The 24,753-nt window shown below is 35.9% G+C and overlaps 1 protein-coding gene across 1 annotated transcript; it reads left to right on the top strand.

Moving 5' to 3' along the window:
- Window positions 1-1,079: 1,079 nt before the first annotated feature.
- RUVBL1 (RuvB like AAA ATPase 1) lies at window positions 1,080-24,044 on the top strand. The gene is made up of 11 exons (XM_039357387.1): window positions 1,080-1,348; window positions 1,581-1,667; window positions 5,675-5,807; window positions 7,394-7,545; window positions 9,826-9,915; window positions 10,719-10,868; window positions 12,924-12,987; window positions 15,095-15,293; window positions 17,302-17,404; window positions 21,967-22,058; window positions 22,995-24,044. Exons 1-11 carry the CDS (start codon window positions 1,208-1,210, stop codon window positions 23,152-23,154), a joined length of 1,371 nt encoding a protein of 456 aa, XP_039213321.1. The 5' UTR covers window positions 1,080-1,207; the 3' UTR covers window positions 23,155-24,044.
- The last annotated feature ends 709 nt before the right edge of the window (window positions 24,045-24,753 follow it).

Below are 24,753 nucleotides of genomic sequence, written 5' to 3' on the forward strand. Positions count from 1 at the left end.
AATTTAAATTAAAATATGTAACACTGACAAATTATTTTACTAACTCTTGCCTCTGCAAGTCCAAGATTTTCTGAATAATCACTATAGGCAAAGTTAATGCAAAAACTGTCATCTTGCACAAAATAATTCAGAATATCTTATGCAGTCTTCTTTCTTATAGTATCATGTATTTATCATAGATAAGATCAAAGCATGGTATCCTGTTAAAGGATAACATTAATTATAAAGTAAAAATGTTCATAATTTCAGTTTAATTATGGCATTTGGGGGATCAAATTTATACATAATGATCACATATATGTATAAATGGGGTGGGTCTTCCATTGCAGCTTTGTAATAGCAATTTTCACTTTTTTTTAACCCTCTCAAAAATGCTCCTTGGCTTACCTTTTGGAGTTCATTTGTGCAATGTTCATACATATCTAAACCAATTATTGTAATAAAGATCTCCTTTGCATACTTATTATTTTTGTAAATAACAAGCGTTATAATATGAAAATCAGAGTTAGCATGTTGCAATGCCTATAATAAAACTCCCGCCACCCATTCAGGAACATCATTGTATAATTTAGTCATTTAATTTATAGTGCTTTTCCACAAAGCCCCTTCAATTTCCTCTAGTTTTGTTTTAAAACTAAGAAACTATACACTTCATACTTTTAATCTACTGAGTTTCGGACCGTCAACTATCGATAAAAACCATGCTCATCTTTAAAGTCCTTCATCTTCATTGTTTTTGCTCTGCCCCAAAACTCTTATGTAACGTAACTTTATTTTACAATCAAAAGGTTCCTACCCTGTAAACGGTATTAATATATTTAGTAATATTGTTGTTGCAAGGTGTTATAATTACGGCGCAGTAATTAAGCGCTATAGCAAAGCGCTTTCCAAATATTTCTTCGCCACTTCTTAGGCGGTACTCTTCTTCTAGAGTTAATGGTGAAACCGGAGCATCTTCTAAAGAGCACAACGCTGAATTGTCCGTACAGAACCTAAAATTATAGCTCCTGAGTGACCGAAGATTGTGGCCAAAGAAAAGAGAGATTTCTCGTACTCCAGCCAATAGGCAGGAAGGGGTGGGCACGAAACGGTTAGGCGCCGGGAACCTTGGCAACACGCGAGTGCTCGTATTAACTGCGCCAGAGCGACTGAGAGGGACGGACTGAGTCTCCCGGGGCTCCCTTCGCTTCTAATCGCCACCAGCGGAATGAAGATCGAGGAGGTGAAAAGCACTTCGAAGACACAGCGCATCGCGGCCCATAGCCATGTCAAGGGGCTGGGGCTGGACGAGAGCGGGGCGGCCAAGCCAGCAGCAGCCGGGCTCGTTGGACAGGAGAACGCGCGGGAGGTAAGAGGGCCCGGTTTTCCCCATCGCTAGCACCAGTTTCACATCATCATCATTCCAGCCTCGTGTTCTGTAGAAGCCTTGACGAGTCTTCGTAGCAGTAAAAATGTGTGCCCTCCCCCCCCCGCGCGCGCACACACACACACACACACACACACACAGAGGCTTCTGTATTAGATCAGAACCCTTCCACTCGGTCAGTGAAATTTCCAACTAACTGTAATTTTATTTGAAGGCTTGTGGTGTTATTGTGGAATTAATCAAAAGTAAGAAGATGGCTGGCAGAGCCGTGTTACTGGCGGGACCTCCTGGGACAGGCAAGGTAAGGTACATTTTTCTTCATGTCTTAGCAGATTTCTAAATGCATTAGTGGTTATTTCAGTTCTTGATGTGATAATATTTAAGTACATTTCTTTTCAAGTATTATGCTGTTAGTGATATTGCTATGTTTGACACTGATAGTAGCTTGCTTGCTTATTTTTCTGTTAAGTTTGTTTGCCACACATCTCACTGATACAGCAACTCCTGGCAACTTACAGTATAATACAAGGTTTAAAAGCTAATACAAAGCCATTAAAATTATCTTAATTAGGGAAAAGACACCCTGAGATACTAGATATCATAAAGCAACAACAAAATGAATGTAATACTTTCCAAATTTTAACATAAAACATTTGTTTTAAAGGTAATGATTTAAAATACTGTGTGTAAGGTATCTTGAGTTCAGTATCCTTTTATTAACTCCTTGCAGACCAATTCCTTATCGTTTATAAACATAATATGCTAAAATAATTGAAAAAAAATCTTAACTTAAAAATAATAATAAAGAAACTGTAATCAATATAGTGCTGTCTTTTTTTTTTTTTTTGCTCCATTCAGTTGTGTCTGATTCTTGGAAATTGCCTGAACTCACGGTCTCCTAGTTTCTAGCCTGATGATTTAACCACTACACCAAACTGCTATCTAACTGCTCAAGAATTTGGTAGTTTCTGGAGCTGCAACATCCAAAAGTCCCAACTAGAAAGATAAAATGCTAAAACATAACAAAATTTGGTTTAACAGCTTACTGCATGTAAATCAAGTACCATAATTTCCTGTATAAACACACACAGACACACACACAAATCCTGCCATAATATTTCTTTCTAATTTCTTTTTAGCTCTTAACTTATAACAACACAGGAATCTACTTAAAAAGTGACAATTTTAAGACAGTTTATAAAATTATTTTCTCTCTGCTAATACATATGTCAAACTAAGTTATGAAAGCGTATGATGAAAATGCTTTTTTCCTAATCATTTTATTCCTTAGAAGAACTTTAGAGCCACAATGGAATTAGCAGATTACTTAACAATGCCTTTTACAAATCAGACGTATTACATTAAAACTAAATGCTATGTATAATCCCTTGAAATTAGTAAAATAATTTTTATATTGTAAATTATATTGTAAAAGTGAAAAATAAATTCATTAAGGAATAATCCTAATTTATTTGTTTTTATTATGTTCCATCAGATTGGTGTCAGCTTTTATGTAACTACAGAGATTTTCTCCAGGCCAATCTATTTCCAAACTAATTCTTTAGATCTTCCAGTGGCACATCTATTGTCATTCTGATTGATAATTTGAACTGGTTATTGGTGCCTAGAGTGAGAACTCTAGATTATTTTTTCCTATGATCTATTTGTTAGTTTCTTTGGCTGTCCATGATGTTTTCTGAAGTCTTCTGTAACACAAAAAAACGCTAATACTTTTTCTGTCTTGTTTTCCAAAGCCTAGCTTTCACTTCCATAGGGTGTCCCTGTCAAGCTATGAACCCAGCTGCCTTTAGGATTGCTGCATGCCTTTAGCTTGCCTACAAAGTGGGGAGGGGGGATGGAGAGAGTGGAATCCACAGGTGGTTTATCATCGTGAGAAAGCAGAGAAGTGAAAGCTCTGTTTTGGCGAACTGAGAATGCTTCTCATAACAAACATTTACAATTCTATTGGACAATGTGACCTGTCCAGTCAGAGGAGAGAGGAGGAGAGTTATTCTTTTAATTAGTTGCTTCCCGTCTTTTTGTTAGAGCCAGCTTTTGCTTTCGAACTTGCCACTGTGATTCAATCCATTAAGGGTAACATTAGAGGACACTTTGACTCCAGTGTGTTTTTTGGGGATTTCAGGCAGAAGTTGACAGTCACAGACTAAAACTTTGCTGCATGATTATCAACTGCAGTGATTCACTTAACAACTGAGGCAAGAAAAGTCGTAAAATAGGGCAAAACTCACTGAGCAAATGTCTCACTTAACAACAGAAATTGGCTGTTTATAATGTCAGTATATAATGAGAACAATCTGGGTTTACCAACCTCGGAAGGATGGAAGGCTGAGTTAACATCGAGCCCTGTCAGGATCAAACTCCAGGCTGTGGGCAGAATTTGCCTGCAATACTCATTCTAATCACTGTACCACCAGGGTTCCTATTCCATCTAGAGCAGTGGTTCTCAACCTGTGGGTCGGGACCCCATTTGGGGTCGAACGACCATTTCACGGGGGTCGCCAAACAACGCAGTCCGCCATTTTTTCCCCCTTTTCCTTAGCTGTGCTACTCCCTTTTATTCTATTGGCTTTTGAAAGCCAATAGAATAGACTCTCTTGAATAGAGTCTAATTCTATTGGCTTTCAAAAGCCAATAGGAATTGTCCAGGCTGTCTCTGCCCTGCTGAGCCCGCCAAAAGTCCCATTCTGCAAACGGTGCTGCACCAGTTGAGTAGTCCTCGATTTACGACCGGTTGAGTAGTCCTCGATTTACGACTGATTGGGGATCGGGCATTAAAAAGGTTGAGAACCACTGAGCTAGAGTGACTTCTTCATTTGGGGATAGATTTCACATGAAAACTGTGATATTCCGAGATTTCCATTTTCATAAATCCATTCCACAGCTTAATGTGAATGACACAATATAATTCCCTTCTATAATCAATGAAGCAGATGTATAGTTGTTTTTGGAATTCTTTGGCTTTCTCAATTATCCATGGTGCGTCATGTGTTTTATTCCTTGGCCTTTTGTAAAGCCAGTTTGAGCATATGGCATCTTCTTTTCCATGTAGAGCTTTCATCTGTGTTGGGGGATCCTAAGTGTTAGTGTGGAATTAAGGATATTATGAAATAGCTACACATTCACTTAACTCTCTTTTTTTGATACTTGCGTGTAGACTGGTTTCTTCCTATCTGTTGACCACTGAGTCATTCTTCAGATTTGCTGACATAGTTTGGTTAGAACCCTTATAGAACTTTACCTTCTAATCCTAGTAATGTTAATTAGTTTAACTTTATATGTAGTTATCAGACATAGCATTTCCCCTATTCTTACCTGTTTATCATCCTAGATTTGTCTCCTTTCAGAGAAGTGGTATGCCATTCAAAATCCAAATATATGCTCCAACTACAAATATTATGCAGTCTTATCCCTACAGTATTAGGGATGTTAAAAATTACTTAGTTCCTATGTTCATTGCACTTCTCCTTATGATAGATCAGTAATACCATATTCCAAGCACTGTAGCTTTCAAAGGCTAAATTGCTGCCAACTAACATCAACACTTTTTGTCATGATGGCCCCTGTGTCTCTTCTCTGAGATCAGAATAAAAATGGTTAGGCTTTTTTCTATAAATAGAATGGCTCCTTCTGGGAACAGCAGAGTTTCCCACCAGAAGAACAGGAACAAGGATACATTTGTTATTTGTCAGTTCCTTTCTAATTCAGGGATCCAAAAGAACTTTGACTCTCTAGCTCAGTGATGGTGAACCTTTTAGAGACCGCGTGCCCAAACTGCAACCCAAAACACATTTATGCATCATTGAGTGCCGGGTGGGTGTGGCCCATTGGGTGGGCGTGGGTGCGGTGGAAACGGCAGACTGGGTGGGACTAAAAAGTTCAATCAATCAATTCCAACTTTGCAAGATCTTTTTTTCCCCATGAGAAGTTGAAATTGACTGATTGATTGAACCTTTTTTTTTGTACATGGCGGCGGAGGCCTAAAGCGAAAAGGTTTTATAAAACCCAGCTGAAGGCCTAGGACTGGGGTGATGGTGCGTGTGCCCACAGAGAGGGCTCTGAGTGCCCGTGCCATAGGTTCGCTACCACTGCTCTAGCTTAGGCTTTATTGAGTTGACAGAGAAAATATTCTGTAGAAGGAAGAATTCAAATTCTGGATTCAAGCCAAAGTATTTATTTTATAGAAGTTAAACTAAAATCAGAGGATTATTTTTTTCTGCATTTAAATTATTTTTAGTTGGGTAATTTAACTGTATTTATGTGTGTGATTTTTTTTTTTCTTGTCTTCAGACTGCTTTGGCTCTAGCTATTGCTCAGGAGTTGGGAAGTAAGGTTCCCTTTTGCCCTATGGTTGGAAGTGAAGTATATTCTACTGAAATAAAGAAAACGGAAGTCTTGATGGAAAATTTCAGAAGAGCAATTGGTAAGAAACTTAAAGCAAAAAACCAAATTTATATGTATTTGTGAGAGAGCATTTATTTATTTATTAAATCTATGTACCACCCAACATTTTTATATTCAGTGAATAGCATTTATTCTTTTGACTGGAAGGACACATTTGTTTGCTTCTCTTTTCAGTGTTCTTGCATGGTGACTGACTTATCTGCTAGTATCTTTGTACAAACTCTGGTGTTTTCTATATTATGATACGTTAGCTAAAAATAGTACAAATGATACTCTTTTCAGTCTAATTGAGTATGTTGTCGAAGAAATTTGATTAAGGGGTTTACAGGTAGAATAGCTTGTTCATGGGGATAAATTTCTCTTTATCAACTGAATTTATCAGCTGAATTATTTAAGTTTCAATTTATACATTCAGTTGCTCCTTTTGATGAATAAACATTTGCACCTTAAATCTTCAGTTACTCTCTGCTGACAGTTGATATCACTATTCCTTTTACATTTTTGTATTGCTTAAATTATAGCTTAATTGTTTTTATTATTGACTCCGACATCTGTTAATTCCCCCGGGCTCCCTATGATTTAACACAGACCATCAACTAAGTATTCAGTACCGTTAAAGTGAAGAAATGTTTCCATCAGTCCTTGCAACTGAAAAAAGTGACTCATTGATTTCTGTTAGAAAGAGACTTTCAATCATCTATGGTCTTTAAGTTACAATTAAATTGGCAGGGTTCATGGAGAGAGAGTTCAAAGATGGAGAGAGCACCGTCTGCAATATTTCCTTGATGTGATGAAGAGTTACCTGTCAGATTTGGAAATTTGAACCAACAGTTGAAACCTGTGTCAAACACATTTGTCATTCCTAGAGATAGCAATAATTTAACAGCCAGCTACATTGTTGATGCTTCACATTTTCTGGATGTTAGGATGGAGATGCTTCTAAACAAGTATTTGATGTTAGTGACAGAAATTTTTCTACATCTGTTGAATTGGGCTGATTTCTCTTTCACAAGTTATTAATGTTTTAAAATAACATTGGCAATCCAAACATTTTTTTTTTAGGTGCCAGCAATGTAATTAAAAAAAAAAATCTGATTCTTATACGGTTACATGGATTTTCACTCTTAAATTAAGAATTTCCTAAATGATACAGCAGGAGATGCAAGCAATAGCAATTAATTTTGACAAATATTACAAAACACAACATATAGTTTTAGCTGTTACCAGTTGATACTGAATTTAGAACCACTGAAAATATACCAGATAAGTATCAGAAATAGCAATGCAAATGGAAAACAATGTAATTTTGCATCAAGGAATAGCATTATAAAGATATTACACCTTTTCACGACTTGCCCCAATGCTTGGGATGGTTGACAAACTACGTTTGATTGTTTTGTGAACAGTGGGGACATACAGAGATGCAGAACTTTTTATTTCTTCTTCCTTGTCATAAATTCTTCAGCGTTTGAATATTTATTATTATGAATACATTATTTTCCACAAAGTTTTCCATTGAATTAACAACTTTATCTGGATATGGTGACTATTTGGAACAATCCAATAAAAATGGCAGCTTATAACTTCTGTATTTAATATTTACAGGATTAAGAATTAAAGAAACCAAGGAAGTTTATGAAGGAGAAGTCACAGAATTAACTCCCTGTGAAACTGAGAATCCTATGGGAGGTTACGGGAAAACCATTAGTCATGTCATTATTGGACTCAAAACAGCAAAAGGAACTAAACAGCTAAAGGTAGCTATGGACATTTTTCAAATGTTCCTCAGCTTCTTAATAGTTCTGTCTTTTGAATAAAAAAGAAAGGGAAATAGAAGATTCTAGGCAGTTTTTATTTACTTGTCTCCTTTTATAGGTTTATTCTGCAAATGGATATAAGCTCCAGTTAGAAATTTAAACTATCCCCCAGTTAGCTTGGCACATGCACTTGAGTTTAGAAATGCTGTCCATCCCCATTGAGAGAAGCAGTTGAAATAAACATTTCCTCTGCTGGTGAAGTAAACTTAACCTTTTAAATTACTAAACAATTTCTCATGAACTGTATAATTCATTTAAACTGAAATCCTATTCATGCTTACTTGAAAGTGAGCCTATTAAGATCAATGTGGCTTTTTCTAGGTATTTGTGTTCAATAGTATAGGGGGTATAGGGGTGTAGTATAGGGGGTACCTTGCTCAATAGTAGTAACTGTGAGAGGGACCTCGGAGTCCTAGTGGACAATCACCTAAATATGAGCCAGCAGTGTGCTGCAGCTGCCAAAAAGGCTAACACAGTGCTAGGCTGCATTAACAGAGGGATAGAATCAAGATCACGTGAAGTGTTAATATCACTTTACAATGTCTTGGTAAGGCCACACTTGGAATACTGCATCCAGTTTTGGTCACCGCGATGTAAAAAAGATGTTGAGACTCTAGAAAGAGTACAGAGAAGAGCAACAAAGATGATTAGGGGACTAGAGGAACGGTTGCTAGAATTGGGTATGTCTAATTTAATGAAGAGAAGGACGAGGGGGGACATGATAGCAGTGTTCCAGTATCTCAGGGGCTGCCACAAAGAAGAGGGTGTCAAGCTATTTTCCAAGGCGCCTGAAGGCAGGACAAGAAGCAACGGGTGGAAACTAAGCAAGGAGAGAAGCAACCTAGAACTAAGGAGAAACTTCCTGACAGTTAGAACAATTAATCAGTGGAACAACCTGTCTTCAGAAGCGGTGAATGCTCCAACACTGGAGGTTTTTAAAAAGAGACTGGAGAGCCATTTGTCTGAAATGGTATAGGGTTTCCTGCCTGAGCAGGGGGTTGGACTAGATGACCTCCAAGGTCCCTTCCAACTTTACTACTATTATTATTATTAATATTGCCAGGGACTTAAAATGTTAGTTACCATCACTCCTACTGTGCACCAAGTTACCTCTTCCCACCTTTTCCTTTTGAAAAAGGAGGAAACAACAAAATACAATGCTATATGCCCAGGACATGTGGACTAATATGCCAAATAGGGCAAGAATGCATTGGAATTTATAATCTGGCATCTTTCTGTGCACCCTAAAGCAGCATAGCCTAGGGCAGGGGTAGGCAACCTTGGCTCTTTTATGACTCTTGGACTTCAGCTGGCTCAGGAATTCTGGGAGTTGAAGTCCACGAGTCATAAAAGAGCCAAGGTTGCCTACCCCTGCCCTAGGATTTCTTTCTGCAATTTAGACTTTCCCAAGGACATGCCTCTCTCTGACTGCTTTTATTATTTCAGGGCAAGGAAGGCTAATCTCAGTGCTTTACTTGACAGATATAAAACATCCCAGTCTTCTTCCTAGTCTGCAGCCTGGTCACCATGCCTTTATTTACACCTTTTTTTCCCACAAAGCCTGATAATTTGACAGCCTCCAAAATTTCACAATAATTTACAATAAAATATAAAAAGAATGTTAATCCCCCCAAAAAAGTTAACTATCCTGTTAAAAACAATTAGAACAAGTCATTGAAAATCAGTGAAAAGTCTATTTAAAAAGTTGTTTCGGCACGAGTTAAAAAGTTAGACATAGCGTTTAGGTTAACATTTTGTGTCAATTCAGTTAGTGTGTTTTATAAGCCATGGTTTATGACTTATGTGATGGCAGCTTTGAATCAGTTGTAGCCAATTAATCAGGGTTTAAATGATATGTCAATCACAGTTGTATCTTGGAGTTTTATCTCTCTTCAGAGTATCTGATGTTTAAATGATGGCATAAGAAGAATATGTAAAAGCAATTGAAATGTCATCTGAATGCTACAGTATAATGTTGAAGTTAAAATATTTATATTATATTTACAGAACGCATTAAATCAACCTAAATAGTAGTTGGATTTGACAAATTAGCTCATTCTAAATGTAGATAAATCTAAATTCCTAGAGCTTGTTCTTCCAGTACTATAAATATTACTTCTTGGATGGCTTTTTGTGGAATCAAACATGATTTTTGTAAAACCAGGTTGCCTGTTTTTGATGTTAATGTAGTTAATCATTGTTTATTTTCTCTAACTCCAGTTGGATCCCAGCATATTTGAAAGTTTGCAAAAGGAAAGAGTGGAAGCTGGCGATGTAATTTATATTGAAGCAAACAGTGGAGCTGTCAAGGTAAAGCAAGAAAGTAGCCATGAAGCTCTATGTATTTTGACCTGTCTCCTTTGGTAAAAAGACTTCTGTCCTAACAACCTTAATCCCTTCTAGTATATGTTATCCTTTTCTCAAAGTCTAAAATCTCTTGTTCCTACATGAATGACACCGCTAAAGAAAGTAGTAATGTAATTCATAAATAAGGTCATTTGGTCTGAGACTCCCAGTTACAACTGCATTGAATGTTTCTTCATTGATTTTTAATACTTGACTTAAAGCTTGGGTGTTTTTTATTCATTAAAACAAGGCAAGAAGATTTAAAGTAACTTTAGTCACGCTCATAAGAAATGCATAGAGCGTTTAATCTTTATCCCTGTAGATTTTTTGTCATAAAATATATGCATCTAGAAGGAAATGCATTAGTTAGCATGTTGCTCGTATCTGATTTAAAATGTAGTATAAAGAGATACTTAGTGTTTAATGGATGGGCATAATATTTTGTATCAAACAATAAATCATCCATGTTCAAAGGAATCTGAAACAATTTCTACACATTCTACAAAATTGGTTGGATTTGTCCTTTACTCAATTTTCTTCATTTTCAGAACAGTGGAGGAAAAAAACCCTGCTCCTGACAGTAGAATTTCATAGCTGTTCATTTTCAAGGACAAGTCTGGCATTTTCAAAACTGTCAACCAGAGCTTGTCATGTGCATAACTATAAAACAAGACCTTTGTTTATCAGCCTATATGTCACTCTCTGAATATTTGTAATAACACTAACTATAAATATAGTGTGTGTGATTTCTAAATTCTTATCCACAGAGGCAAGGTAGGTGTGACACCTATGCTACTGAATTTGACCTTGAGGCTGAAGAATATGTTCCCTTGCCAAAGGGTGATGTGCACAAGAAGAAAGAAATTATCCAGGATGTCACACTGCATGATTTGGATGTAGCCAATGCTCGGCCTCAGGTACTAATGGCAAACTGTATGCACATACAGAAAATAAAAATAGTTGTGTTGCTAACTTTTAATCGAATTCATTTGGGGACTGATAAAACAGCCAAGCTGCTAACAATAAAACTGTTGAGAAAACTCTCTTTTATTAATATTAGTCAGTTTTGCTTCAGCCACATGGTTCTGCAAAGGAGCTATTTTCTGGATGTGTTTGTGTCCTAAAAAAAATCACTGCCCATTATTTCCTGAATTGTATACATGTATAAAGATACAGGCACAGAAACACGGATAGAGGCTATTCGGGCTCTGCAAATTCGTGGAAAGAGATGTTTTGTAACTCGTGTGTATCTCCCGTTCAGAAAAATACTTAAAAGTAACCATAACTTTTTCCCAAGTGCCCAACAGCTGTTATGTAAGTTTTTCCTGGCTGTTTTTGAAAAATGGCTTTGAAATGTATAGACTGTCTGAATATCCTCTTTCTGTGTTTCTGAGTTTGTATCTTTATGAATGTATACAATTCAGGAAGTAATGGGCAGTGAATTTTTTTAGGACACAAACACACCCAGAAAATAGCTCCTTTGTAGAACCATGTGGTTGAAGCAAAAACAAGCATATTTATTCCCTGTTTTAATACAAATTCTGTAAAAAATTAAACATAGGATTAAAGGCTCATTTTTCCCAGTACACTGTTTTGTTCATAAGCAAACCTGAATACAAGCAATTTTTTTCAACCTTCAGCATTTTAATGGAAACTGATAAGTCTCTTGAATGCCAGATCCATCACTCTGTATCAGCGGTTCTCAACCTGTGGGTCGGGACCCCATTTGGGGTCAAACGACCATTTCACAGGGGTCGCCAAACAACGCAGTCCGCCATTTTTCCCCCTTTTCCTTAGCTGTGCTACTCCCTTTTATTCTTTTGGCTTTTGAAAGCCAATAGAATAGACTCTCTTGAATAGAGTCTAATTCTATTGGCTTTCAAAAGCCAATAGGAATTGTCCAGGCTGTCTCTGCCCTGCTGAGCCCGCCAAAAGTCCCATTCTGCAAACGGTGCTGCAAGTTGTCTGCAGCAAAGGAAGTTTCCACCCCTTCCTGCTGAGCAACTACTAAAAATGTAAGTAAAAGAGGACCAGAGGTGGGAGGCCGGCGGGCACACGGAGGGTTGCTGGCGTGCGTGGGGCCCGGCGGGTGCCTTACCTCTCTTGGGCTGGGCCAGCTGGTGGCCCAGCCAGTGGTCGGCCTGCCCCAGGGGGTGGCACCACGCATGCGCAGCACTCCCAGGCAGGGAAAGTCCTCGACTTATGACCGGTTGGGTAGTCCTCGACTTATGATCGGTTGGGTAGTCCTCGACTTACGATCAGTTGGGGGTCGCAGCATTAAAAAGGTTGAGAACCACTGCTCTGAATGCTGAATATGTTTTACACAATACAGTCGTGTGGAACAGCACACACAAACTTTAACCTTTTAATCATACTCTGATGCAAGATTAACATGCTCACTTTATGATCACCTCACAGTGTACTGTGCAGAAGTACTAGTTACATAAATCAATATTTATCAATATAAACCTGAAAAAGAGGTGCTGTGATAATGGGTGAGAATCTGATGTGCTGTTTTTTTTCTCCAACGTCAGCTCATTATGTTGTCTCATAGCATTGAGATAAAGGATTCAGATTATTTTATCTATATATGGTACTTTGTTGCATAATGAAAAATTATACAAATAAAAATTAAAAGGACCATAAAATGCACATTATCATTTTAAATTAGTAACACTGATTAAATTTCCATTATATTTTTTTCTGGATGCTGTAGGTTCCCAAAAAAAAAAAAAAACACCTAGTCCCATTACATTCTGAACACAGTTACATAGATGAATTTATAGATGGATTTTCATATAGACTATCAATTTTAAAATAATTATGACTTACTAGCAATTGGTTGATATAAAGAACTTGAAAACTTGATTTTTAGCTCAACATTCTTATATTTTTAATAAATCTTTCTGTACAAGCAGTCCTTCATTAGAATTTTAAAAAGTCTCATTAACTCACAAATCAATTTTCTGTAGGGTGGACAAGACATCCTCTCCATGATGGGACAACTAATGAAACCAAAGAAAACTGAAATCACAGGTGCTCCAAATATCTCTTTCATTTTTTTCTTATTGAAGTAATTCCATTTAATTTGGTGATTAATGTATCACGTTAAGTTTTTAAGAGAGGCAGTGGAAAAGTAAACTTCATGAATAGAGAAAACAAGATGTATGTTGCTTGGGATCATTACAGTTGAATGAGATTTAATAATTAAAGTGTAATAGTTAGAAATCACAATCTAATAGAAATGTGATTACACTTACATGAAACTGTAGCATAAGGTAGTTTGCCACAATATTGATACAATACAGACTTTTATATTCTTTCTGAAATGGCCACGAGTAGAGGATATCTTAATACAGGTAATGCTCAGTTAACAACCACTTCTTCAGTAACCATTCAAAAGTACAGTGATGTTGAACAAGTGGTTATTAACTGAACGTTACCTGTATTAAATCCTTGAAGTTCTTGCCATTTCAGCAGTCCCATAGCCATGTGTTTGCAACCTGGGCACTTGGTAACCAGTTCAAACTAAAAGTGGTTGCAGCATCCCATGGTCACATAATCACAATTTGTGGCGTTCCCTACCGTCTTCCTACAAATAACGACAATGGGGAAGTCAGCACAGGAAGTTGCAAGTTATTCCGGTAAGTCTCCTCCATCTGTGCACCACCCCAGATTCTCTTCACTCATGTTACCTTTGCCAGCCACTAACCTGACCCTTAAACACCCTCCCCAAGCCTCATTGCACTCACTGTGCCTCCTTGGCCATTTGTGCACCCTCCCCAAACTTTGCTGTTTGTCAAGCATCGAAAATTAGGAGCCAAGGCAGTTCAAATGAATAGAAGCTTATTGCATGCTAATACCCCCTACAAGATTCTGAACCACTAATAGTCAAAGCAAAATGGCAGTAGATAAGAGTTAATGGAATTGAAAGAGGACTGGACTTAAATCTCTTCTGGGCGTGAAGGGACTCAAGACTGATGACGTTTTGACTCCTCCCTCAGGCTCAGCCTGGCCATCTCTTACATTGCTCTTATGCCATGCCTCGCTGACCACTTGCATACCATCCTGAAGCCCCACCGCACTCCGCCATGCCTCTTCAGCCACTTGCACATCCCTCATTCCCTCTCCCACTCATCATCAGCCATTTAGCTGCCAGCCGACTACACACCCACTGACTTATTGTTGGGAAGTGATAGGAAGTTGCAAGGAGATGCATGCTTAACAAGGCACAATCCTCCCTTAACAATGGCAATGGGGACTGCAAGGATTGCTACCACTAAGATGTAGTCACATGCAATAGTGGGATTCAGCCAGTTCGCACCAATTCAGCAGAACTGGTAGCTAATTTTTTTGTTGCCCAGGCCCAGAATGGACTTTTGGAAGCGGCGTCCACACAGAGAACTGGTTCCATATTTGAATCCCACCACTGACCACATGATATCCTACTTTACAACCACATTGTGTTAGTGTTGGAAATTCCAGGCCCAATTGCCACCATAACTCAAGGACTACCTTTAATGAATATTTATTTCACTTGGTTTATTTGGTATATACTTTGATATATATATTTCCATTTAAAAGACAATATTACAAGAGATTTTTCAAAACTGCAATACTTCAAAAACGAGAAGTTGGAGAAGTTTGTCATTCAGCAATAATTTACTTAGCCTGTTTTAAAGTTTTTCACCAAAACTAGAAAGAGTCTGATCTTGTATGAAACTGTTAGGAATAGTACAGATAAATGAAAGAATCCTGACTTTTGGCAGGTAACAAATAACATCGGCTCAGGGCTTATCTGTGGTTAGCAAATTTACTAGTATAAATGTTTATTTTGCTGCCAGAAGTCTTGAGCCAAACAAATAAGTATCTTACAAAGTACCTTTCATAATAGTGAAAGTGAAGAAAGTAGATTCATCAAAACAATTGGTTGTTGTTGTTGTTGTTTTTATCCAAAAGCTAACACTCAAGAATGCATCGTATTTATGGAAAATACTTGACATCATTTATTTGAATGTATTTTTTTAAAAAAAATTGTCTTGTACATTAGATATGCTTATATAGATTTTTATACAGGTATATTTTTGGAAAAAAAATACTGATGAAATGATATCAGACGCCCGCTGTTTCTTTTTCCTCTCAGACAAGCTTCGAGGTGAGATCAACAAGGTGGTAAATAAATATATTGATCAAGGCATTGCGGAGTTAGTCCCTGGTGTCCTTTTTGTGGATGAAGTTCATATGCTGGATATTGAGTGCTTCACATATTTGCATCGCGCATTGGAATCTTCTATCGCTCCGATAGTCATCTTTGCCTCCAACCGGGGAAACTGCATAATCAGGTATGATGCTTAAAGCTTAGTCCTTTACCGTAGGGGAGACAAATTTCATGTTGCAATGATCAAGATACAGTGAGTTTCTTGGGGGGGGAAAAAAAGCAGGTTTTTTTTTTCCTCCTCTCTTGTGACCCTCCCTCCAACTATCAAAGTTTACTCTGTTTATTTGCCTTGCTCCTTTCCCAGAAATATTTTCAATATGCTGTTTAGTAAGTCAGAATATCTGACTATTCTGCTACCGTACCCGCCTGCTTCCCTGTTTCGGTTTTTTATTTGCTTGTCTTTCATAGCCTGAAATAGATAAACTTTTTGATGCCGACAGCGTTTGTCTTTGCTTCTCAAATTATTTTACATTGAAATAAGTTTTGGGATTGCATTATGCAACATAACATGGTATGGAATATCAGTGCATATATAAGTATAGCACGTATTAGCATTGCACTTTTAAATGTATAACAACAATAGCCAATGCTAATTTTAGCATTATTGGTTCCCCCCCCCCCAGGATTTAGCTGTATATTAGACTGCTGAGAGCTAAATATCAGACATGGTTTTTAGCCATCATTTTTGGTATTGCTTAAATTCATCCAAAATCTTTTGAGGGTTCATCTGTGTATTTAAATTTTGCCTCCTTTTCTGCATATTCACTGTATATGACACAAATCAAGAAAAAATATTTTGTGTCTTTGGGTATCATGATTTAATTTTCAAAAACACAATTATGCTTCCTTGATTACTAAGCTCATTCCTTAATTACTAAACTCATTAGTAATCTGGCTTACTCTAGTCTTCTGTTAGCACTTGATTTTAGGATGGAAATGCTTTTATATCCCTATTGCTTCAAGAGCTTGTACATTCTGCCCTATTCCATGATGCATATGGGCTCATGTTAGTGATACCCATAGCTTGTAAATGTCTTCCAGACATTAAGCGTGGTTTGCTTGAATATTTTCACAGCTCATCATGTTTTCTATAGGAATAGCAACAGTAATTAATATGTGGCAAAGACATTAAAGAATGTGTTTCTTCTTTTTACTGTGTTTCTCTCTTCAACACTTAATTTTATTCAATTTCTGTTCATGATAGAAGAAAAACAATGTTCACAAAGCAACATATAAGTAATATAATAAAACTTTAATCAAGAAGAAAAGGTTGAGAATGCAAGGAAAAAAAGAATAAAACTCTTAAGTGCCTTTCCTATGAACATATCTGCTCTTTCCTTCTCTTTGACATTGATGTATATGCTGTACATGTTGTGCTTTCTCTCATTTTTTTTTAAATATAAATGCTGTTATAACAGTGTTAACTCCAAATGTTAGGAACAAGGCATCGGCAGTTACCCAACAATAGCTAAAGCAAAATCTTAATAACAGTACAATTTTTGACCTGTCTTCTTTGTTCTTAAAACTATGTGATCTTTCAAAATTGAGTTGCACACTAAAAGAAAAAAAAGTCCTACAGTGTCTGACACAGAAAATAAATGTGGTATTTCAGAAAATATATTTGTATTCTTCTTTGTCTCTTTAATAGGCATATAGACTTGTTTCTTCTCTGTAAATTCTATGAATTAGGTATTCCACCTACTTTTTCAGAATGTATTTTGGCTTCATACAGTGAAGACTATTACAATGTGAAATGTTCTATGTATCAGCCAATTATGAATATACATCTCATTTTATAAAAAGAGTATATGTTCTTAATTCCATTTTTAGAAATAAATTCCTCTTCATTTTAAGGAAAGAAGGAAGGAAAGATACATAACTGCACTTGAACACGGTCACTTTCTCATTCCTTATCCCATCCTGTCATATCAGCCCCAAATAGAATGTAATAATCTGAAATGAAAAATGTTTCATATGAAACTGGGGTGCCCTCTAATGGAGAAATGAAGTTTTCCATTTTTTTCCCCTTAGGCTATGTAAATAACTATCTGATAGGAAGGAGGGCAATAGTGGAATTGCACTAACATGCTGATGTTCTATAGAAGCCTAAACTTTCCTTTATATTTCTTTAGAGGGACAGAAGATATTATCTCTCCACATGGGATACCTCTGGATCTTCTGGACCGGGTAATGATCATTAGAACCATGTTATATACACCACAAGAAATGAAACAGGTAATTCTTTCATATATAACATCTGGTTAATGGGCAGCAAATGACTTTATGGAACTTCACTTAGGTAATTAAAGTGTAACATGAAGCAGCCCATCCTTATCAAAATATGACTACAAGTTATTTTGAAAGTTATTTTTCATAGGTTTTTCTATTAGTAAGCTACCGCATACTGTCAGTCATATGCATGAACAAGTCACTGTCTTGGCTAAAATTATTCTCAAGTCTATATTTGAACTTAGTATTTGCTTTTTTTATGAAACCAATTCAATCATCACAGCAAGCCTAGGTGATGCATAATACTAAACACAATTTAAAACAACAGAAAAGGGGAAAAAAATACAAAAAGTATTAAGGGCCAGGTCAGGGAAACTTGGCTACAGTTACAGAACCTATAAATGTTGGTTAGTAAAAATCAAGTCAGTATCAGATGTGGGATCACTTATTTTATTCCAAGGTCTACTGAAATGGCCAGGTCTTCAGTTGTTTAATAAAGGACATTATGGTGGGAACTGTGTTGCCCTTAGAGGAATGTTGTCCCAGGTAGGGTGAAGGCAGAGAGATGGCCCATCTCCAAAGTCCCATGAGATGAGATTATTTTAGCAATAAGACTTGGAGTATTCCAATGTTGCCAGATCTTACCAGATGGGCAGTAGTAGACAGTTTGTCTTGTAGATATCCAGGCTTTGAGCTGTAAAGGTTTATATTCATCCCCTTGAGTTATACCCAGATAACTAATTGATAACCAGTACAGTTCATGAGGTAGAAGGGTGTCATGGGCACAGTGAGGTGTACAGATATATTATCACATTGTGCACCTACTGTAGCTTCCAAGTAGTCTTCAAGGGCAATCATTGCAGCAGTTAAACCAAGAAAGAGTTTAGGTAGGAGCATTTAGCAATAGGGCCTCCTGATCCAGAAAAGGCCAAACTGGCACACCAGATGAATCTCTGCAAAGGCCTCCTGTTTATTTTTTATTTTTACGTACATGAACAGTGGGCGAGTTACATTAACAAAGCAGTTTCTAATAATTATCTTCAACTATATTTATGTTCTTAGATACACAAATATGGAATATGGGTGTTTTAAGAGTTCATCTTTCTTAAGATTACAAAAGCACTTATATGCTAAAATATTTTGTGTCTTGAAGAGTGTGAACGTGTAAATTCCTAGAGTTCGTTTTCTGCCGATAGTCCCTTACAGTACTCATGTATCCATCATTCAACTGATCTAAAGAGGACAGGACAACCTTTGTTAACGCTTTCCAAGAGAAATCTGGACTTTCTAGTATGCAACATAATATTTCTGAAATTCCCAGATCCATCTTACTGCGTGCAACATTGATTATAATTCTTGAATGTTATTATGAAATATCAAAGATTCCCCTCATTAGTGTCTCTGTACTATGGATTGACACATAAAGAAGCTACTGCAGTTTATCATGTCAATTCTTCGTATTATTTAAGAGATAGTGTCAGTGGTGGAAAGCTTTGTCACCAGATAATAGTCTCTCTTGCTGGATAAGTGCCAAGGAGGAACAGAAGCATTTATTGAATATAAATGTACCAGTAAAGCCTCATTTCCTTTTGTATATTGCTTTTTTTTTTTTTTTTTGTAAAATTAAGCAGCATTGATTTTTGGGATGGTTTTCTATATATGACAGGATAATGTAGATTATATTAGAAGTGATCACGGGGTACAGATGGTGTCAGAGAGGCCTTAAGCTGTATATTAATGTAAAAGATAATTCAGAAGTTGTGTCATTGTCAAGAAAATAAATTCAAATGTTCCTATATTGCATTCTGTATTATGACTTGCTTTTTCAGAGGCATGAAGGATGGTAAAGATATTGTTGCATTACTTCAAGCAGCTTTGATTTGGGTAGAATTTGTCAGTCTTGTCTATGAACATTTATAATTTATATATCACATTAAGTTGCCATTGAATTTCTCCTATGGGTTGTTAAATGATTAAAAGTCTGTTTTATGAACGGTTGACTTTTAAAAGAATTTAGGAGATGAAGTTTGTAGTGTTTGATTAAATTAATTAGTCACAAGGGCGTGAGATGGAGAAATTGACTTCATGAAAACAATAAATTCTTATTTTAAATTGAATAAAATGTTCTGTGCATTCATACCAAAACCTCTTTCTAAACATTTTTAAATGGAAACTTGAATGGACTCACTCTATTTAGTAGAAAGGAGAGAAAAGTAGATTGTTTCAGTTAGAAGCAAAATTTCTAATTTGTCAGCCTCTACCTCAGGTACTATGCTGGGTTCTGGGCATAATATTTCAGAAGCATTCAAAAGAATTGGAATAGCGTATTGCAAAGGATGTTCAGAGGACTAGAAATGAAGACATAGGAAGAAACAATGAAATTGCTGGATGTATTTACTCCTGTGAAAAAACATTTTAAGTGGAGATATTAGATTAACACCTTTTTAAAGAGCAAAGTAATAATTATTATAGAATCTAAATTCATATTTTATTTTTCAGTGTTGCCCCAATAGAGATTACATATTGAATATTTATTTATATTCTGCTCCCCATATACTTTTAATTATATTTTGAAACAGTTTACAGTTTAACAACTCTATTAAAATGTAATAGATTAACAGCAAATTAACTCTTGAAGAGCTATGCAAATTGAAGATGGAAAGGATGAAAGCAAAACATTCGTATTGAGAAGTCCTGGCTGAGGAAGTAGATCTTCAAGACAGATCTAAAAGCAGCACAGTTTTAGTCCCTTTTTTAATTTTGAGAGTGGAGAAACTTTTCAGAGGGCAGGTAAAAAAAGTGCTCCTCTTTTTCCTGATTTGCTAGTCTCTCAAGACTTCCCAATGATGTTGTGGATCATCCCCAGACTTGGTACCAAGTTGTTTAGAACTGTATGTCAGAGTCAAATCTTTGAGCATGATTTGATGGCTGATTGGCAGCCAATTCACTAGCTTTAACAGCGAAGTAAAATGGTTAGGTGACCCACTGTTGATCTCAGCAGCTAATAAAGTGTAAAGTGTTGTTTACTGTGCAGAAATTGTTTGCTGGATTTATTATCTTTATTGTTTTTTCAAAGAACGTGTATGTGCCAAAGTTATAGTCTTGTATTTAAACCTTCAAACAACTTGAGACAGGTGAGCAAGCCAGGCTATGTTTTGCTCTTTTATATTCCATTCTGATCCCTCTTCCAAAATTCGGTGGTTTGCTGCCAAAGGTTTTTTGGCATATTTTTCTAATATTTGAGGTTGAAAGAACTAAAATGTTGTGCAAATCTTTAACATGCATGTAAACTGTTTTATGAGGCATGACTCCATTCTCTCTATTATGAAACAAAAGCCAGAAAAAGTGCAGCTTTCAGCCAGTGAAGGATTACCCTCTGGCTTTCAGAATTAGAATCTGAAGAAGAAAGAGTTGCTTAGTTCAAATAAATTCAAGAATTATGAAACGATACACCACATGACCTTTTTGAAACTTCTTTAAACTTGCCTTAAGATAGTTTGGATTATGGATCCAAAAACCCAAACTGAAAACCAATGTGATCACTGTGATTGGAATTGCAAAGTCCATCTGCTTTAATTTTTTAAAGAGCTGAGTTCAGTTTTAAACTGGAGATATTAACTCTGCGCAAAGAAAGCAAAAGTCTAGATATAAGAAGATGATTTCTTAATCTTTATGTCAGCGATGAACACTCTGAAAGAAACCTCAATAAGCTACCTTATAATCCAGATATCTTTTACATCAATCCCCAATTGCATGCTCATCCCCCTCTTCTCCTCTTCCATGTTCTGATTCTCTTGGTGCATTTTTATGGCTTTAATTTAAACGAGTGCTTCTTGATATCTTGTTTACAAAGCTGCCAAAGTGAAAAATACCTGCATTATATGAGACTCACAGTTCCAGAGTTATCTCAACACTATAACACAACATCATTATCCAGTCTGCCCCTTATCACTCAGCTGGTAATACGGGCAGCAGGGAACCTAGTGCCACTTTTGTTAGAGCTTTCTGTACTCAGACTTATTGGTGATAACTTCTTCTTTTTCAACTTTATAAAGATCTTCAAACCAGTACAAGTTTGAGACTGTTCACAATAGATTAGATTTATCTGAGTGGTTTTGTGGGAGGAGGGAAAACTAACAGACAACATTTCTTACATCTTTAACCATCTTATTTATCAGGATGCTAAAAAGTTTGATATGCATTTGAGCATTGAAAGGCAGTTGTGACTTTCTAAAGAAATTAGGCCGTTCAATGCTCCAAGTGGGAATTGGTGAGCTGCAGTTCTTTTGGTCAGTCTGTACATTTTCTTTCATGTTTTAGAAACACAAAGAATTATCACTGAATTCCCCCTAGTATTTTTCCAATTAAGAGTTTAAAGGAACTAAAACTGTATCTTTATTTCAAATTGGATACAAATTCAAAATTAAAATAAACTGCCCCCTAAAACACATATAATATACCATATACTCAAATGTAAAAAAAAAAAAAAATCCCCAAAGGACATTTTTATTATGAATGCATTTTTATTTTATTATGAATGCATTTTTATTTTATTTTTTTCTCGCTAGATCATAAAACTTCGAGCCCAAACAGAGAGCATAAATATTAGTGAGGAAGCACTGAATTATCTTGGGGAAATTGGCACCAAAACCACATTAAGGTAAGCATAAAAATATATATATAATGATATTAAATTTGGAAGTGGGATAAAGTTGGACAGGAAGAGACAGCTAATTGTTATAGGACACTTGGTGAAATATCTCATTCACAATAATGACCAAGTTTAGAGGTTCTCCCTCTGACATTTCATGTTTAGTTCTCCTTTTCTTTCTTAATCTAGCAATTATTAGGCAAATAACTACTTACAGCTGAAAAGTAGTAGCAGAAATTAATATCCTATAAAAATAGGTCATATAGTTAGTAAATGGAATCCTGTTTCTTTTTTTCACACTGCATTTTACAACTCTTAAATTAAGTAACCAGAATCAATGCCTAAGTCTGTTGTAGTTTCCAGGTGATTGCTGAAGGCTTTAACTTGCAAATAATACAGAACTATTGAAATGTTTGCAGCCCTTAATAAGTGCCATGCCAAAATTATTTCTTGCTAATTGTTTTATAAAGATCATTGCTTGGAGTTTAACTGATTTCAGCTAGAATCAACTAATTTTTGTTATACGATCTTTCTAAGCTTTCTTTAGTGATGCAGCCACTACACATAACGTAAAATCTGCATTAGTGCTAAAATGTTTGGAACATAAACTATTGGTTACAGTAAAAATTAATAATTTTGAAAATGGATTCTGTAGTTCTGCAGTTATTTCTCTGCAGCAAAGGAAAGAGATTTTTAAATTTAAGTTTCACAGGTTATCACATCACTGTCTACTGCAAATTGTTTTTGTAACTCATAATTCCATAATTAGCACCTTGCCTAATCTTTGATATTTCCAACCACAAAATATATTGGTAACATCTGGAGACCAAGCTGCAGTGTTTATAATAAAAATATTTGTATATGTCTCTTGAGAAATTTTCTGTTTTTGTTTGTAATTGTAACCGGCATGTTAATTTGATCACTGCTCTTATTATTTGGCTGTAGGTATGCTGTGCAGTTACTCACCCCGGCCAATCTGCTAGCCAAAATCAATGGGAAAGATAGCATAGAAAAAGAACATATTGAAGAAATAAATGAACTCTTCTATGATGCCAAATCCTCAGCAAAAATCCTGGCTGACCAACAGGAAAAATACATGAAGTAAAGACATTTGTTCAGCTTTCTAGCATTCAGAACTGATTTATACTTTCTCCAAGTTCTTCAAAGAAAGAGGCAGAAGAAATTACCTTTAAGAACTGAAAACTTTGAATATCAAATTATTTGTTTACAGTAGGATCAAATCTTTATTCCTAATTATTTAGAGGGAATATCTTGGCTTGTGGTAATATGATATCCCTTATGCTTGTGCTATTTGAAATAGATGCATCTGGCAAATTCTTCTGACAATGCTTTAGATTTGATTGCTCATGTATTCAAATCTAAACAAAATATATTACTTTTTAAATATTGTGTTTAAATTGTGGAGATGTTTCATTAAAAAAAAATCACTAATTTTTTGTCCGTGACTTAAATGTTGATCTTCTCAAGAAGAACTTTTACTCAGTAAAAGTTACCTGTTTTGTCATTCTCTGCAACTAAAATTGAGATGGATGGTAAGTTTTTTTGCCAACTTGGTACAGTTGGAGAAGGAGACAGTATTTCTTAATTAAAAACAGAATTAGTCTTGCTTGTAAATAGATCAAGAATCCTCTCACTGTTGATATTCTTTTTGCAATTTGGATGGAGAATGCTGCAGCTAAGAGATCTAAACCTGGATGATTTATGATCCCTTGCAAATATATATGCTGCAACAACTTTGGGAGATTTGATGCCACTCTATGAAGTTCAAATAGGGCTTTTTTATAACTGTCTCTATTGATTGAAAATAATAGTTTTTCCCACCCACAGTTGCTTCTATTCAACATTATTATGCAAACTTAAACCCATCTACAGTATATTTTTACAAAACCTGGGAACTGATGGGAACATAATTCTGTAAATGTTTATTGTTACATTTGGGAAATTTCCCAGAAAAATAAAGTGCAACACATAAAACGCATAGGTATAACAACTTATTACAACCTCTGAACGTTTAATTTCTCCATAGTAAATGCCAGTATATTTCCCTTCTGGCAGGTAGCTTGGTTTTTTTTATTTCCAAAATATTTCTCTGTTTCAAAAATATACTAAATTGGGTTGTCTTTCCCTACTGTGTCTCCACTGCTTCTGACAAATGGAAATGTGTGCCTTTTGGTTTAGTGATTAATGCTCTTCCATAAATGGGATATTTTAAAAAATAATTACACAATACAGCATATATATTTTTTGAGCTTGTATCAAAATGCAGGATGTTGTGTTCCAAATGCAGAATGTGAAACGGCTGTGTTTTGCACAGACCTATGTATATCTCTTTGAAACATAAACTTCAATTGGTGAACTTGAAATAATATTTTAGAATCACTAAAGATGCATAATGTATCGGGGTACTAAACCTTTTAAGGTACTTTTAACTGCTGAAAATATCAAATCATTGTCTGTCGATGATCTTTGTTATACAGCCAATATTTTCAGTTAGGTTTTGCCAGCTAAATCCTTTGAGGTCCTAATGTATTATTTTAAAGTAATAGTTTCTCATGTAGCTCTAATGGTTTCTTATAATTAAGATTACTAGCCTTTTTTTTGTATCACAATTAAACCTAAGAGACAGCAGATCAAGTTGGTTATGAGTAATAGTGGGAATAGATCTTTGTTTAAAAAGAAATAG

The sequence above is a fragment of the Crotalus tigris genome, unplaced genomic scaffold (genome assembly GCF_016545835.1).
Source record: "Crotalus tigris isolate CLP2741 ecotype Arizona unplaced genomic scaffold, ASM1654583v1 scf7180000018916.1150873, whole genome shotgun sequence".
In the NCBI taxonomy this organism is placed as follows: Eukaryota; Metazoa; Chordata; class Lepidosauria; order Squamata; family Viperidae; genus Crotalus; species Crotalus tigris.